Source organism: Dasypus novemcinctus, chromosome 12 (genome assembly GCF_030445035.2).
Source record: "Dasypus novemcinctus isolate mDasNov1 chromosome 12, mDasNov1.1.hap2, whole genome shotgun sequence".
NCBI lineage: Eukaryota > Metazoa > Chordata > Mammalia > Cingulata > Dasypodidae > Dasypus > Dasypus novemcinctus.
In genome coordinates, this window is record NC_080684.1 from 101764433 (window position 1) to 101781747 (window position 17315).

The window sequence follows — 17315 nt, forward strand, 5'->3', positions numbered from 1 at the left end:
CAGTGGCACAGAGCATCATCTTGCTGTGTCAGCACTCCATGTGTGCAGTGCCACTCCTGGGCAGGCTGCGCTTTTTTTGCATGGGGTGGCTCTCCTTGCAGAGCGCACTCCTTGTGCGTGGGGCTCCCCTACGTGGGGGACACCCCTGTATGGCACGGCACTCCTTGTGCGCTGCAGCACTGCATGTGGTCCAGCTCACCACACAGGTCAGGAAGCCCTGGGTTCAATCCCTGGACCTCCTATATGGTAGGTGGACACTCTGAGTTGAGCCACATCCATTTCCCTCCTGCCTGTATCTTATCCTCTTTTGATCCATATTCCACACAGATGTCAGAGTGATCTTTCTAGAATGCAAATACGATCATTTTGCTCTCTTGCTTATAGCCCTTCAAAATTTCCCCACTGCCCTTAGGTAAGCTCTTAATTCCTTAGCACGTGTTCAGGGCACCCATGATCTCACTTTTGCCTGCCTTTTCAGCCTCCTTTCTGATCGTCCCTGCTCACACCATCCCTAGTCCCTTTTCTTGCTTAGAGTAGCCATCTGCCTGGGCAAGAACGCTCATCTTTCCAGATTGCTGCAGAGTCTTTCCAGTCTGCTCTTTGTAGTCCCTTCTTTCATGGACTGCCCAACTCTACTGTATTTATGTCTTTACGTATCTCCTTACCCTGACTAGACTGTAAGCTCACTGAAGACACAGACTCTGACTTAACTCTCTCTTGTTGGAATTCCCAGAGGCTAACCCAGTTTCTGTATCTTGGCTCTATCACTTACCAGCTGTTGACTTTGGGCAAGCCATTTCACTTCTCTGCCTTCCTCCTTTGTAAAATGGAGAGACAGTTTATCTACCCTATGGAGTTGTTAGGAGAATTAGTTAAAATTAAGTTTAAAGCATTTAGAGCTGTGTCTGGCCATAGTAAGTGGTTATAAATGTGACTGTTAGAAGGGGGTTGTTAAATGTTTTTACAGACCTATTGAATGTTTTCAAGGTCAGATCAGCTGCTTTCTGGCTGAGCCTTCCCCTGAGCTCTCCCACCCAGCAGTTATGTGCTCTAGTCTCTGGTTCCTGGAGAATTGGAACTGCAGAGGAAACCGGTTTTGTGCCTTGCCAGGCCACTTTTCTTATGTTTTGATTTTCTAGTGCCCAAGGCTGAAAAAATGAATAAAAGACTGGGTTCCCTAGTGGATGAATTTAAGGAGCTTGTCTACCCACCAAATTACAATCCCGAGGGGAAAGTTACTAAGCGAAAACAAGGTAAGGAACTGTGGGTATGGATATTGAGTGGGTGGTTTTTAAAAGTTGTCTTTATGGCCTTATCACAGAGGATAATTTCCTTTCAGAAATTTCTATGCATATGCAAACATTTCAGCACAAATGACATAGTATTCACATCATTCTCTAGTTTGCTCTTTTGTACTCAGCTATATATGCTGGACTGTCTTTATATCTGCACTTATACATCTATCTGATTTTGAAAAAATGAAGCTAGAGAGTACTTTACTAGATGAGTGTGCCACAATTTAACCTGACCCATATTATGGATATGTACCTGTGTGGGTTGATCCATAGAATAAATTTTTAGCAGTGGAATTGCTAGGTAAAGGTATGGACATTTAAAGTCCTATTAAGAATTGGCTTGACTGCCTCCAAAAGTGGTACAGTTTACACCCCATCCAAAGAGATGAGAGTTTATCCCTACACTTAACACCAATCCTGGACTTCATATATATTAAAAAATTTTTTTCACAAAAATTATACTGTTTTGATTTACATTTCTCTAGATGTGAGATGTAGTTTATTGAACATTCATATATTTATTAGATGTTCTTTCCATGAACTTCATGTTAATGGCCTTCATCCACTTTTCTATCAGACCATTCATTTTCTTATTGTTGGACCTGTAGTGCTCTTCACTGTAGCTCATTTTTGTCAGGAACCTTGTACTAGTCACTGTTTTGGAATAGTTCTGGCTTAGGTGGTAATCCTTTTAGCTGTGTTCAACCAAAGGGAGCTGTATGCAGTTAGGTTGGTGATGGAGGTGGTTTTTCCCTTTTGCATCAGGAATTACTCCCAGTGTGCCTTGTGTGTGCAGGTGTCAGCACTCTTCACACACTGCATGATTTGGTGATTTACTTATCTCACTGAGCCCGCATATTCCTGACACCTTAGTATATATTTGCTCTGAAAATGCTGTTTGAAGGAAGGAAGGAAAGAATGACTTGTTCACTCAGAGTGGGCAACAGTTTGGGGTAAACTGAGGGCACTCCTTCTGCTCTTAATTCCCTCCTAGATGTGATACATTTTTGGTTTTATACTTCTTTGAAGCTATCTTAGCAACACACCTCCATGTTCCAGGTAGGTACCTCAGCTTTATGGAAAAGGTTAACTGCAGGCCAGACCACGTGAGGGCCCCCATGCATTGCAGATGGGATGTAGATGGCTGCATTTCCACTCACTCCCTTCTCACCTTTTTTTCCCCAGATGATGAAGGTTCTGGAAGCAAAAAGCCCAAAGTGGAGTTTTCTCAAGAGGATCTAAAGGCCCACATCAGCAAGGGCACGCTGGGTAAGCTCACTGTGCCCATGCTGAAGGAAGCCTGCAGGGTATGTGGGCTGAAGGGTGGACTGAAGAAGCAGGAGTTGCTGGATGTGCTCACCAAGCACTTCCAGAAGTGACCAGCTTCCACCCTTCCACATCATGGCCAGGATGCCACAAGTGGAAACGTTTCTCCTCAGCCAGGAAGACTTCCTGATAGAAGCCGAGGGGCTTTGCTAGGGGCACGACTTTACATTTATGAGATTCTTTTGCTGGGGTGATATTGCAGCCCTTCCATTTTGCTGTGCCTTACTCTCTTATCTAAATAAAAAGCCCTAACTTTGTACTGCATACTGTTCTTTAGTGTGGGGAGAGCTGTCGACCTTGCACCCAGTGATCACTGACCATTGGTTATTAGCCTAATTCTCTGTCCAGCTGGGAACACACATCTTCACAATGGGAACGAATGTCAGTGGGGATGAGGGAATGTGACAAGTAAGGACAGGTAGACAAACAAGCCTTAGCAGGATTAGCTTCTCCCAATTTTGTCTTCCCACCTGTGTTCCTCTAAATGTCATGTGAAGGTCTAAAAACCAGATTTCAGAAGCAATAAGGATGCAACATTTTTTTAAAGATTTATTTATTTACTTCTCTCCCCTTCCCCCGCCCCACCCCGGTTGTCTGTTCTCTGTGTCTATTTGCTGTGTCTTCTTTGTCCGCTTCTGTTGTTGTCAGTGGCATGGGAATCTGTATTTCTTCTTGTTGCATCATCTTGTTGTGTCAGCTCTCTGTGTGTGCGGCACCATTCCTGGGCAGGCTGAACTTTCTTTCATGCTGGGCGGCTCTCCTTACAGGGCGTACTCATTGCGTGTGGGGCTCCCCAAAGTGGGGGACACCCCTGCGTGGCACGGCACTCCTTGCGTGCATCAGCACTGCGCATGGCCCAGCTCCACACGGGTCAAGGAGGCCTGTGGTTTGAACCGCGGACCTCCCATGTGGTAGACGGACACCCTAACCACTGGCCAAGTCTGCTGCCCTCATGCATCATTTTTAATCTTGGTCCATTTGCTTCATGAGTAAACAGCAATCCCCCCCTGCCCCCCCTGCATTCCATTTAGGTGACTTTCAAGTATACGAATATATATATATATGTTTTCTTTTGCCCTGATAATTTCGGTTCTAAGATAGGCGGAATGAAGAATTACTTGTTTTTTAGGGAGCGATAGGAATTCCTATTCAAGATGAGAGGCTCTAGTATTAGAAGGGGAAAGAGGAAAGTGGCTTTTCCTTTGTTTTCTTTCCCATCCCTCCTGTATCCCCTTTCTCTTCCCTGATTCTGCTGCTGCTGCTTTTAAAGAATGAGCGGGAGGAAAGGAAGGAAAACATCAAGGAAGGGCTTATTGGTTCTGTGTCTTTCAGCAACCTGGGACTAGAATGAGCCCTCCCCATGGGGAGGAGAGTGGGGAAAAAGTCAAATTGCTTACTCTCTGGATCTTTCTTTTTAACTTTTCTCTTGATTTTTATCTTAATATTAGAGACAAAAGGGAAAAATCTAATTTTTTTTTTTTAGCTAAATGTATAGCAATACTAAACAGTCATTATTGAATTTATCAAGTGCTTAAAAGATAGGGGAGATTTTTCCTCTGCCATGTGGCTACACAAGTAACTCTGGGGACTTATAATCTATAATGGGGAATTGTAGCTTGTAAATTAACCCTTTTCACCCCTTTTCATCTCTTTCCTCTCTGCCTGGGACCCCTGCTCTGTTATTTTCTGTTGTTTTCTCCCGTTTCTCTTTCCTCCTTACCTGAATAAATTACTGGCCTAACTCAAAAAAAAGATAGGGGAATGGATGTGGCCAGGAGTTGGGCGCCCACCTCCCACATGGGAGGTCCCAGGTTTGGTTCCTAGTGCCTCCTAAAGAAGATGAGCAGACAGATGAGGGAGCCATCTTTAGGGGGACAGATAATTATTGTTTAAAACAAGTCAATGAAAAAAACATGCTTGAGATTTTTAAAAAGATCTGGTTTCTTGTGGCATGCCACTTCTTTATGTGACTTTAAGTGACATTATGGAAGGACACATGGTCTTCTAGACTGTACTCTATTGTCATTTTTTTTTTTTTTTACTGTGGCAAATATACAATAAAAAAATTACCCATTTTAACCACTTTCAAGTATACTATCTAATGGTATCAATTTTGTTCATATGTTGTGCTACCATCACCACCAGCCATCACCAAAACTATTCCATCACCTGGAAACTCTATTACCCAAGAACTACTTATCCCTCTCACCTGTAATCTATTTTATCTCCCTGAATGAGTATTCTTTTCATACAAGTAAATCATTCATTCTGTTTTTGTGTCTGGCTTTTGTTTCATTCAACATGTCTTCAAGCTTCATCCATGCTGTAGCATGTTAGACCTTCCATTTCTTTTTACAGCTGAATAATAGATTGCATGTGTATACCACATACTGTTTATTCCTTCATCCATTGATGGACACAGGTTCCTTCCACCTTTTGAAAAATGCTGCTATGAACACTGGTGTACAAGTACCTGCTTGAGTCCCAGCTTTCAGTTCTTTGGGGGTATATACCGAGGAGTGTGATTGCTGGGGCACATAGAGGTAGTTTAACTTTTTGAGGAATCACCAAACTGTTTTCATATCCCCACTGACAATGTACCAGGGTTCCTATTTCTCCACTTACTCATCGTTTTTTCAATATTAGCCATTCCACTGGGTGTGAAGTGTTATCTTCTGGTTTTGAGTTGTCAAAGTACTCAGCTTTTCAGCTTAGGATTCTTTGCTCCAAGCTTTTAAAATTTTTACCTTTATTTTTTGAAAAGAAAATGTTATATTCTTGTTTGGATTTCTTTCCTTGTATGGTAGACAGGGAAGCTAATTTTTTAATTAAAAAAGATGCTTTTGGGAAGTGGATTTGGCTCAACGGCTAAGAGTGTCTGCCTACCATATGGGAGGTCCAGGGTTCAAACCCAGGGCCTTCGGATCCATGTGGTGAGCTGGCCCACGTGCAGTGCTGATGTGCGCAAGGAGTGCTGTGCTACACAGGGGTGTCCCCTGCGTAGGGGAGCCCCACGCACAAGGAGTGTGCCCCATAAGGAGAGCCACCCCACATGAAAAAAGTGCAGCGTGCCCAGGAGTGGCACTGCACACATGGAGAGCAGATGCAGCAAGATGACACAACAAAAAGAGACACAGATTCCTGGTGCCACTGACAAGAGTGCAAGTGGACACAGAGAGCAGACAACTGGGGGGGGGGGGGGGGGGGGAAGAGATGAATAAAAAATAAATCTTTAAAAAAAAAGATGCTTTTGAGGATTCTGCAAAATAATGCAAAACTATTTAATACAGTAAGTGTTCATTTTTATTTTGCTGAATTAAGCATGTGTGGAAAGTCCAGACAGAATACTCCAGTGATAGAATTATGGTAGTTACAAGTAAGAGGGCAAGAATGAGTACTGCTGCTGAGCTAGTTGTCTTGGCCCCCTGGACTTCCTGGATAGCAAGGAGACCTTGAGTTAATTCCCACTTCTATGCACTTCTGTGTGGCCTTACCCAAGTCTAGCTCCTTCTCCATTCTTATTTATGGAGAGCATGGAAGAGTTCAAGGGTCAAACTACAAACACCTACCAGAGCCAGGCAGGTAACATGAATGACGTTAGGAGGAAAACTACTTGAGATCTGTGATAAATGGCAGCTGATGCTTCTCTGTAAATTAATGGTGCTTGCCTTCTCTACCTGTTGAGTCCTCAGAAGGGTCCTAGTGGGTAGACCCTAGTTTCCATTTAGATGAAGGTTGGATTTCTTAATTCTGCCCCTCCCCCTAATTATTTCAATCTTTCAGGTTATAAAAAACATATGTACAATCAAAGAAAGTACAATACCCAAAACTCTACCATCCACAAATATAGAACTGTGGGGTAGGTAGGTATAAACATTGGCATAAGCTAAGAGAAAGGAGTAGCCCAGTAGGCTGAGCACCGGCCTTAGCTTAGGATTGGGTGGTAGAGTGGGTACACTGGCCCAAGTTGGCCAAGAGGACTAAATGTAATCTGTCCTCATTGACTGATCATTATCATATACCCATTTATTTGCATCTTAGAATTATACAGCTCTAAATGTCAACAGTGCTGACATTGAGAAATTCTGTTCTGGAGAGTTAATGCTTCTTGTGTTGCTAGTGTTACCCAGTAGAAAGCACATGGAACCAAATCCAATGTCCAATAATTGTGCTGTCTTTTCTACAACCTCTTGGTGGAAAAAGTCTGAGTATAGATATAACCACTCTAATAATACAACTAAGCATTTCTTCACTCAACTGTTAGCTATATACCCAAGAATCAGGTACTGCCACACTCCTTAACTTGGGATATGTATATATTTATTATGCTTTCACAATAATGAATGACACATTAGCACTGTCCTCCTGATGTAAACAATACACCTGGCTCACACTGTGGCAGGAAGCAGAGGTGAGGGCTCTCGGAGTTGGTACAATGTGTCCACTGAAGAAATTCTCATTCACCAAAGAGAGGATATTGCCTCAGACTCAATCTCTGCTGCACATTTCAGTGAGGTCTCTGACCTTCCCAGAATCCTTCATCTCAACACCAGTTGACCCTCTTTTCCTTTGTCACTCTTGACTCCAGTAAGGCCCAGGTGAACTGCCCCATGTCTCCCATGCCCAGACTGTCTCTGGAATCCTATAGCACATCTCTTTGGTATGCTGCTGCCCTGCTGCCCTCAAGGACACCACTGGGGGCTGGTGGAAGAAAATCACATTACCAAAAACAAACAGTGGGGTTACATTAGTAACTGAAGCTTGCAGATATGCCTAACAACCTCACAGAACATATGCTTTCCCTCCAAATGACCCAGAGTTCCCTCGACAGGAAAGGAAACCCCCTGATCACTTAAAACATTTTTGGAATGATTCTGTATGCCAGCACAAGGGGCACAAGGTGGACAGTGTTTCCTTCCATCAAGCCCTCTTATATGCTTGCACACGGGAGGTATCCAGGAAGTTAGAGGATGATAGCTGGAACCAGATCTCTATCGTGGTTCTTTTTCCCTGCCTTGGAAAGTGGCCATCACTCTGCTGCTTCTATTGGGTATTAGTTCATTTTCAAAAGGGAGAATAAGAGGATTAATGAGGGGGTAGAAAAAAGCCTGTAAAACAAAACAAAAACAATACAACAATCCAAAAAACCATTCGGGACTACAATATTTTATAACAATAAAAAGTAGCTGAAAACACTACATGCCTACACAGACAATATATGATACACTACCCCAGGGGGAGCAGTCAGCTGGGAGGGCAGGGCAGCGGCCATAGGTTTACACTAAGAGCCTCTCTATGGACTGCTGAATGGACTGGATCTGCTGCTTCAGCTGTGAGCCTTCTTTGATGGTGACAGAGCAGGCGATGACAGGCCTGGAGACCCCGCAGGCCCGCCCCAGGGCCTGCTTGGAACGCACAAACACATAGGGCACATTCTTGTCTTCACACAGCAGTGGGAGGTGTAGGATGATCTCCAGGGGCTCAGCATCTGCAGCCATCACGATGAACTCAGAGATGCCTCTGTTGAGGGTTTTGGTGGCTATGAAGAAAAGAGGAGATGAAGCCAACAGGTGAGGCAGGGCTTGGAATGGGGAGGAGGGCAGCTGCCACAAAGTTATTTCCCAGGAAAAGAAAAACAGGTACCAGAAAACTGGGCAAAATCCCCAGTTCTATGTTCCAGAACTGTCCTGGAAAGTGATACAGGATTCAATTAGTCATTCTTGACATGTCTGTCTCAAACCCTACATCAAATTCTTAAGTACTGTCTTCAAAACACAACCTGAATCTGACCTCTTCTTTCCTCTCTGTACCACACATGTCTAAACCACCACTATCTCTCACTTGGTCGACAGCAATGGCTTCCACATAGGCCTCTGCAGCATGAGGCAGGGCAGTGCAGCACACTCCCCAAACTACCTGTGGTCAAGGATCAGGGTTTTCCCTTCTCCATCTGCTATGGAAAGCAGTACTTCTGGAAAGCTCAAAACCCTTGCAACTCACCACACAAGTTCACTAACACCCCACAGCACTGTTTCAAAAGCTTTCTCCAGAATGCTTTTGTCTTTGTGGCCCACACTTCGCCTAGTGCTGGAGCAGTTCAAATCCTAACTCTCACTTGCATTAGACAGGTGGCTTTGGCAATTTTATAGGTGATACAACCTCCCTCAGTTGCATCATCTGTAAAATGGGGATTATGATTCTGCTGAATAGGATTCTTGTTAAGATTAAACAATTTAATAAGAATAATGCCTGGCACACAGTGTGATGTTTAGGCTATTGTGTCAATTCTGCCAGGTAATTGTGCCCCATTCTTTGGTCAAGCAAGCACTGGGCTAACTGTACTACAAAGGTATTTATAGACTTTAGTCACCATTGACTTTACTGCAGTGGTAAATCATAGATAGCTGGTTATAATTACATCAATCAGAGAGATTGCCATCAGCAATGAGTGATGCTTAACCCAATCAGTTGAATACCTTAAAAGGGGAAGTGATTCCAGCATTGAGAGAGAATTTCCCAGCTCGTCTATGGATAGAGTTGGGGGTTTTTGATGTTGGAGTTTTAATGTTGGAAGCCTTAAGTGGGAGCCCCAAGAAGTAAGCCCACAGAGGAAAGCAAAGCAAGCCCCAGGAAGGGAGGAATCCAAGAAGCCTGAACCCTTTCAGACGTTGGCAGCCATCTTGCTCCAACACATGAAAATAAACTTTGGTGAGGGAAGTAACTTATGCTTTATGGCCTGGTATCTGTAAGCTCCTACCCAAATAAATACCCTTTATAAAAACCAAATAGTTTCTGGTATTTTGTATCAGCATCCCTTTGGCTGACTAATACACAAGGTTAGTATAAAATAGCTTAGTTTCTTATGATCTGGCACTTAGCTACTGCTTGTTCTCTCACTCAGCTGCAACCACAATGCGTCCTTACTATCTTTCCCCTCAAGCAATCCAAGAATGCCTTTGTACTCTGCCCCAAATCACCCACCCCACAACACACTCATGTATCTCTGCTTAAACTTCACTTTAGAAAGACTTTCCATGAACATACCATCTAAAAAGAACCCAACAAAGCCATTTCCATCCCTCTATCCCAGCAAACTACTTGTTTTATGTTAAAATGAGAGTACTCTATATTGGGGAGAAGTATATGGTATATATAATTATTCTACTAAAAAATTACTTGCTTAAAAAACAAAGTAGGCCGTGTGGAGCTGGCCCATGCGCAGTGCTGATGCGCACAAGGAGTGCCGTGCCACGCAGGGGTGTCCCCCACGTAGCGGAGCCCCATGTGCAAGGAGTGCGCCCCGTAAGGAGAGCTGCCCAGCGCGAAAGAAAGTGCAGCCTGCCCAAGAATGGCGCTGCTCACACGGAGAGCTGACACAACAAGATGACGCAACAAAAAGAAACAGATTCCCATGCCGCTGACAACAACAGAAGCGGACAAAGAAGACAACGCAGCAAATAGACACAGAGAACAGACAATGGGGGGGCGAGGGGGGGAAGGGGAGAGAAACAAACAAAAAAATCCTAAAAAAAAAAAAAACCACACAAAAAAACAAAGTAGGAGAAACAGACTTGGCCCAATGGATAGGGCGTCTGTCTACCACATGGGAGGTCCCAGGTTCAAACCCCGGACCTCCTTGACCCATGTGAAGGTGGCCAATGCGCAGTGCTGATGCGCGCAAGGAGTGCCGTGCCATGCAGGGGTGTCCCCCGCGTACTGGAGCCCCATGTGCAAGGAGTGCGCCCCATAAGGAGAGCCGCCCAGCGTGAAAGAAAGTGCAGCCTGCCCAAGAATGGCGCTGCCCACACGGAAAGCTGACACAACAAGATGATGCAACAAAAAGAAACACAGATTCCTGGTGCCACTGATAAGAACACACAGCAAATAGACATAGAGAGCAGACAACTGGGGGAGCAGGGGGGAGGGGAGAAAAATAAATAAATAATAAATCTTTAAAAACAAAAGAAAGTAGATGTTTCTAAGAATTAAATGACTAAACTACACATATCAGATATGCTCAAAACAGTAATATCTTTTTCCTTCTGGGGGAGGTCACAAAGTTAATACACAAAGCCTGTACAAATGACTTTCAAAGGGCTCAGCACAATAATAAAACAAGTTTATACAGAGAGAAAAAAAGGAGGTCAGTGTGACAAAATTTTAACCCCTGGTCAATCTAAACAAATTCTTAGCCTACCTACTTTAGCATCAACAACAAATTGCTGCCCCCTAAGTCCTCTATTTGGTCAGTTAGGTACTCAGTATCTAGCCTCCTCTCCAAAATTGGAAATCTAGGAAACGGACTTTGGCCCAGTGGTTAGGGCGTCCGTCTACCACATGGGAGGTCCGCGGTTCAAACCCCAGGCCTCCTTGACCCGTGTGGAGCTGGCCATGTGCAGTGCTGATGCGCGCAAGGAGTGCTGTGCCACGCAAGGGTGTCCCCCGCGTGGGCGCAAGGAGTGTGCCCGTGAGGAGAGCCGCCCAGCGTGAAAAAGAAAGAGCAGCCTGCCCAGGAATGGCGCCGCCCACACTTCCCGTGCCGCTGAGGACAACAGAAGCGGACAAAGAAACAAGACGCAGCAAATAGACACCAAGAACAGACAACCAGGGGAGGGGGGGAAATTAAATAAATAAATAAATCTTTAAAAAAAAAACAAAATTGGAAATCTAGCCCAGAGAACAGAGACAGGTGCCTTCAACACTCGTCACCGACCATCTGCTGGTGTCTTACCCTCATTGGCTCCTTTACGAAGCTGCTTGTAGTTACACGATTGCTGAACGAGGTCCAGTAGTTTCTTGGTGAGGTGGGCATCTGCAAGCGGATAGGCTTTCGGATTGACATCAGCCTCAGTCTGGCGGGGGTGGGGAATAGAACAAGCAGTCAAACTGAGCCAGAAGGTGTTCCAGACAAGTTACAAAATACTTTAACAACTGAGTGGTCAGCTTCCTTCCCTGCCCCAAACACACACTGAACACACTGGCCTGCCCCAAACACACACTGAACATTTAATATTAGGTATTTTTAAAAAAACAAATGTAGCAATTTTTAAAAATCTAGCACCAAATTCTCTCCCTCCATTCCATATTCAAATCTCCCTTTGTCCTCAGTGAGAACCCTGGTTCCCAACAAACCAATGTATTTTCTTTTATTCTATCCTACAATATATACAAAATGGTTCCAGAATTGTAAATCGCCTCCACCAACAACAAACTCATGAAGGTCAAAATTTCTTTTTGTTCTGGAAATATATCCTATTAAAAGTCATACAGAGAAGTTCAAGTTTCCCAAATCAGTTTTTTCCTTGTGTTTCTCAATTTGATATACTACTAATGGTTCGTTCACTTGTTCATATTCAATTTACTTCCACTCTCACAGCTTCCCTTATTTCACCCCTCCCAATTCTCTGAAAACCACTGATCTACCTATTTCTCTAGTTTTGCTTTCCCAGAAAGACATACAGTTGGAATCATATAGTTTGTAATCTTGATGTTCTTTAAGAAATTCTTTTAAATTTTATTTTTCAAAATTATTAAACATGGTTCAAAAGTCAGAACTGCTAGCAAATTTCAACTCAGTGTTTTAAAAATGTAAAGGGAAACAAGCATTTGTTCTGCCTTTCCTATAAAGATTGTTATCTAGCGAACAAAGAGCAGATGACAAGTTTCTCTAGCATCATTATTCCACCTAATAAAAAAGAGAACAACATATTAAATATCACAATCTTGCAACCCATAATCAATTAAGGGACCCAAAGAATAACAGCTACCAACATTAAAAAGGACAATCAGAATTTGAAGGAAACAGACAAGTAAAGAACATGTTAACCTGTGATCTATTAACTTTAAAAAAAGAAAATTAAAAAAAAAAAGAACCTGTTAACCAATACCCCAAACACAATCAGTAAAATTAAATTCTAATACTAGATATTTGGTATTAAGTATTAGAATTTTGGGTGTTATAATGGCATGGTGGTTACATTAAAAATCATTATTTTGTAGATACATACTAAAATATTTGTGGGTAAAATGACATGCCACTGGGATTGCTTCAAAATAATCCATGCAGGGAGTGAATTGGTGGCCTTTTGCATTCCTTCCACCTCATTCCTATCTCTGGAGTTAACCATTTTCATTAGTTTCTCATCTGTCCTTCTGTGTTTCTTTAAATATACACACTCATATTCTGCAGATGCAGCCACTATATTATCATGTATGCCCAGAAGTCCACCCATGGTGGTCCAGCTTAACTCTGGTTCGCAGTCTGGACATGGCAGATAGCACTAGGATGACCAGTAGATGACTGCCCACTGGGTATACTTGCCATCATGTCTGCCTTGGTGAGACCCCACAGAAATGCCCCATCCCTAGGGTAGCAGAAAGTGACACCAGAGGACCAGACTGTATCGAAATGCCCAGTTTTCTCCCCAATACATCCCACTGGATGAGCCAGTAAAAAAGAGTCCTGAGCAAAGAGGAAGCATTAGGTGAGGACTTGGTGGAGTTCCCTGAAGAAGCGCCTTACTGGGGTGGGAAGAGACCACAACCTCCCTTTTTTGTTGTTGCTCTTCTAAGATACATCTTAGAATTGGCATCTCAAGGTCCACAAAGAAAAGCCTGCTGGGACTCTTTTATAGATTTGAAACAATCCCAACAATGTGGGGAAGCATCTTTAACATAGAATCTGTCAATCCTTGAAAATATATTTACTTAGCTGCTTAGTGCTTTTTAAATGAAGTTTTATAGCTTTCTCCATGAAGGTTTAATATCTTTAAATTGATTATTTTTTAAATTTCTCACCTCTTCCATTCCCCCCCACCCCCCCAGTTGTCTGTTCTCTGTGTCTATTTGCTGCATGTTCTTCTTTGTCCACCTCTGTTGTTGTCAGCGGCACAGGAATCTGTTTCTTTTTGTTGCGTCATCTTGTTGTTGCGTCAGCTCTCCGTGTGTGGTGGGCCATTCCTGGGCAGGCTGAACTTTCTTTCGCACTGGGTGGCTCTCCCTACAGGGCACACTCCTTGTGCGGGGGGGTCCCCAACGCGGGGGACACCCCTGCGTGGCACGGCACACCTTGCGCACATCAGCACTGCGCGTGGGCCAGCTCCACATAGGTCAAGGAGGCCCGGGGTTTGAACTGTGGACCTCCCATGTGGTAGACGGATGCCCTAACCACTGGGCCAAGTCTACTTCCTAAATTTATTCTTAAATACTTGATTTCCTAGTGTATTAAGAATTTCTTGCTTTGCAATGTATTTTTTTTTTTGTCCTTTTTTGTGTTCCTTTTTGCAATGAATTTTAATCACATTTTTAGCATTGACTCAGATGAATGAGATTTTTTCCCTTTCATCTGTTAACGTAACCAATTATATTTACAGATTTTCTAATGTTAAATCAATTCTGCATGTTGGAGACAAAAGTGGCTTAATCAAATAAAGCTTTCTTTTTCTTTATTTTGTTTGCTCTATTAGCTAATGGCCACAAAGTTTCTTTCTAGGGTGATAAAAATGTTCTAAAATTAGATTACAATGATGACTGCACAGTTCTTAAATACAGTATACCAAAAAACATTGAATTATACACTTTTTTTTAAAGGAGGTACCAGAAATTGAACCTGGGACCTTATACATGGGAAGCAGGTGCTAAATCACTGAACTACACCAGCTCTCCTAAGTTATATACTTTAAATGACTGAACTTTATGGCATTTAACTTAATTTCTTTATTAGTCAGTCTTTATATTCTATTTCTTTTTGAATCATTATATTTTTTCAGGCATTTGTTCATTTCATTGGAGTTTCTATATTTATAGGTATCAAAATTATTCATATTATCCCTTTCTTTTTAATACCTGTAGATTATGTTGCCATGCCTGTTACTGCTTATTTGAACTTTCCCCCTTATTTTCTTGATTAATCTCTCTGTAGGGGAGTTTTTTTAAAAAATATTTATTTATTTTTATTTATTTCTCTCCCCCCCCACCCGGTTGTCTACTCTCTGTGTCCATTCGCTGTGTGTTCTTCTGCGTCTAAATGCATTATCTGGCAGCACTGGGAAACTGCGTCTCTTTTTTTTTGTTGCATCATCTTGCTGAATCAGCTCTTTGTGTGTGCGGCGCCACTCCTGGGCAGGCTGTGCTTTTTTTCACATGGGATGGCTCTCCTTACAGGGCGCACTCCTTGAGCGTGGGCTACCTCTACACGGGGGTGCCCCTACGTGGGACAGCACTCATTGCATGCGGCAGTACTGTGCATGGGCCAGCTCACCACACCAGCCAGGAGGCCCTGGGGATGGAACCCTGGACCCTCCATATGGTAGGTCAACGCTCTATCAGTTGAGCCATGTCCACTTTCCAGGAAGTTTTCAAAGACTCACCTTCTGCTTTGTTTTTTTCCTTTCCTTCTACTTTCTTTGGTGTTATCTTGTTCTTTTCCTAAGTACTTAGCCTTTTCTCCACTAACATAAGCATTCTAGTCTCCAAGTATTGTGTTAGCTGTGTTATATACCCTGATATGTAGTATTTTTATTATTGCTCAGTTGTTTCTGAATTTCCAATATAATTTTTTATTTGACCTATGAGTTATATATATTTTCATTTGCAAAGGTTAATTACCCTTGTTGTTGAATTCTAACTTATTTACATTTTAGTGGGCAGCATGGTCTGTATTATCAACCTTTTAAAGTTTGTTGCTTTATGTTCCAATAGGTGGCCACTTTTCATGATTGGTCCTTCTATAGTTGTTGGGGCCACTGTTCACTATATTCGCTGTGTCCACTATATCATGTTTCTTCATAGCATTGTTCAAACCCCCATTTCCATGCCTGCATTTTGTCAGCGTGATCTTTCAATTATGTAATCTTTAAAACTATATAACTGTATCTCCATTTCTCCTTGTAATTATATAATTTTCACTTTATTTTGTAGCCACCTTATCTTTACCCATGCCTTTTGCCTTAAAATCTTTCCTTCTGATGTTTATATAGGATACACAGCACCTTATTTAAAACACAGGATCTTTTTCCATTCATTTTACTTTCAACTTTTCTGTATCCTTATGTTTTAATGGTTTGGAGTTATAGATCTTTATTTTTTTGGTGGCTATCTGACAAATGATGATCTGTACCCTTAATTTATCAAAATCTAGTATTCATCAAACCTTCACCCTCCTCCTGAAAAACAAAGGACCAGGCAATCACTGCTCATATATATAAATACTTTTTAAAAATGCCAAGTATTTCCATTGCAGCTTCCAACAACTCATCTCTGGATATTAGGATTCTCAACTCTCAATAAATATCAAATGCAAAAAAGGAGAATACTTCAACTCTCAAAAAATATCAAATGAAAAACCAAAAAAGACTATCCTTACTGTTTTAATATTAGTTAACTAAAACAAAACCACAACTACCTAGCTTTTAAATATGAATTGAAACTTGCTTGGTGTATTTACCTTTTAATTCCTTCAAATGTTAATTAGTGGCCTAATTAATTTAATGAATGAAATCAGTTCCTATTTAATTACAAATACTATGTGCTCACTAACTCCAGATCAAGCCATCAGGACTGTGTGTTTAGCATGTATTAGCTCTTTTAATTTTCATGCATTGTTATCATCATTTAACAGTTAAGGAAAACTGAAAGTTCAACGTATACCATTCGATTCCAAAACTTTTCAAGTAACTGTGTAAGAGTACACGAGGCGCGCTGGTTTGGAAGCTTTACGTTCTAGGCTCAGCCACCCATCAGCTTTAAAATGGGGGGCGGGAGGCAAGGAATTCTGCCGGGATTCAAGCCCTGTGGGGAGGATTAAATCTCACCACGGAAGATGCCTTCTTACCAAGTGCCAATCACATTTAACAACTAGGCTACGCAATTTGGAATTCTCCGACTAAAAGTTGAACACCACCAAGCATTTAGAGCAGCCGCACGTGCTGCTATCAGAGCCTCTCATTTCTGAGGCCACCGTCTCGCAGGAGCCTTTTCCAAGCCCCAAGTCAGGAGTCGGGGTCTCTCTGCGTTCCCCACAGCCCCCAAACTCCAAAGGCCTCTTTAAGTCTTTGTATCGTGTAACTCACAGCGGGCACCAGCTCAAATCTATGCAGAGCTCCCTCTCCTGAACCCCAGCAATGGGAGGAGTAGATCCGAATCCCAGGGTTCCACGCCATCCTCCACGGATCGCAAAAAAATAAAAATAAAAAGAACGGAACCAGGTTTTTCCATCCAGTTTTCCATCAACCCTCATGTGGGCTGGTCTCCTTTTCCCAGTCCGGGTCATGCCCCCGCCGTTCACCCGAGGCCTTCAGCTACGCGCACAGTTCGCTGCCAACTGATTGGGACCCTCTAGCTACCCAAGTTCTAACTTCAAGCCGGACAGTTAAGACCCCGCGGCTACCGGCGTTCTAATCCTGGGCCCGGCTGTTGCGGCCGGGCGGGTGAGACTGCGCACATTCGAAGCCCCCGACAGGCCTGCGAGTGAACCCAGTCCGGGTCTCCCGCTTCCTGGCCGAAGGGCCCGGGGCACGAACTCACCATAGCTGCGGGTCCGCGGTGTCGCTTCTCCTCGGAGAGGGTAGCCCAAGTCAAACGAGGAGCGAGGACTTCACCCGGACAGTCGCCCTAAGGAAGGCGCAGACCCGGCCGCGCGCGCGACAGGAAGCGGAAGTGACGTCGGATGCACGCGCGGACCTCATCCCCTAGGCG

General features: G+C 43.2%; 2 protein-coding genes across 6 annotated transcripts in view; one reads left to right on the forward strand and one right to left on the reverse strand.

Annotated features, from left to right (window-relative positions):
• The window catches only part of XRCC6 (X-ray repair cross complementing 6), a 57726-nt gene extending 54848 nt beyond the window's left edge, over positions 1 to 2878 (forward strand). For all 5 annotated transcript variants that reach the window (XM_058308834.2, XM_058308833.2, XM_058308835.2 and 2 more), the window contains 2 exons: positions 1140 to 1253; positions 2481 to 2878. In XM_058308834.2, coding sequence (XP_058164817.1) covers positions 1140 to 1253; positions 2481 to 2674 — 308 coding nt within the window. In that variant the 3' untranslated portion in view covers positions 2675 to 2878. The remainder of the gene's footprint in view (positions 1 to 1139; positions 1254 to 2480) is intronic.
• A 3023-nt stretch (positions 2879 to 5901) lies between these two features.
• Positions 5902 to 17281, reverse strand: SNU13 (small nuclear ribonucleoprotein 13). The gene is made up of 3 exons (XM_004484140.4): positions 17145 to 17281; positions 11353 to 11473; positions 5902 to 8160 (listed from the first exon to the last, which is right to left on the reverse strand). The coding sequence occupies exons 1-3, from the start codon at positions 17145 to 17147 to the stop codon at positions 7898 to 7900; spliced, it is 387 nt and encodes a 128-aa protein (XP_004484197.1). The 5' UTR covers positions 17148 to 17281; the 3' UTR covers positions 5902 to 7897.
• Between the last annotated feature and the right edge of the window lie 34 nt (positions 17282 to 17315).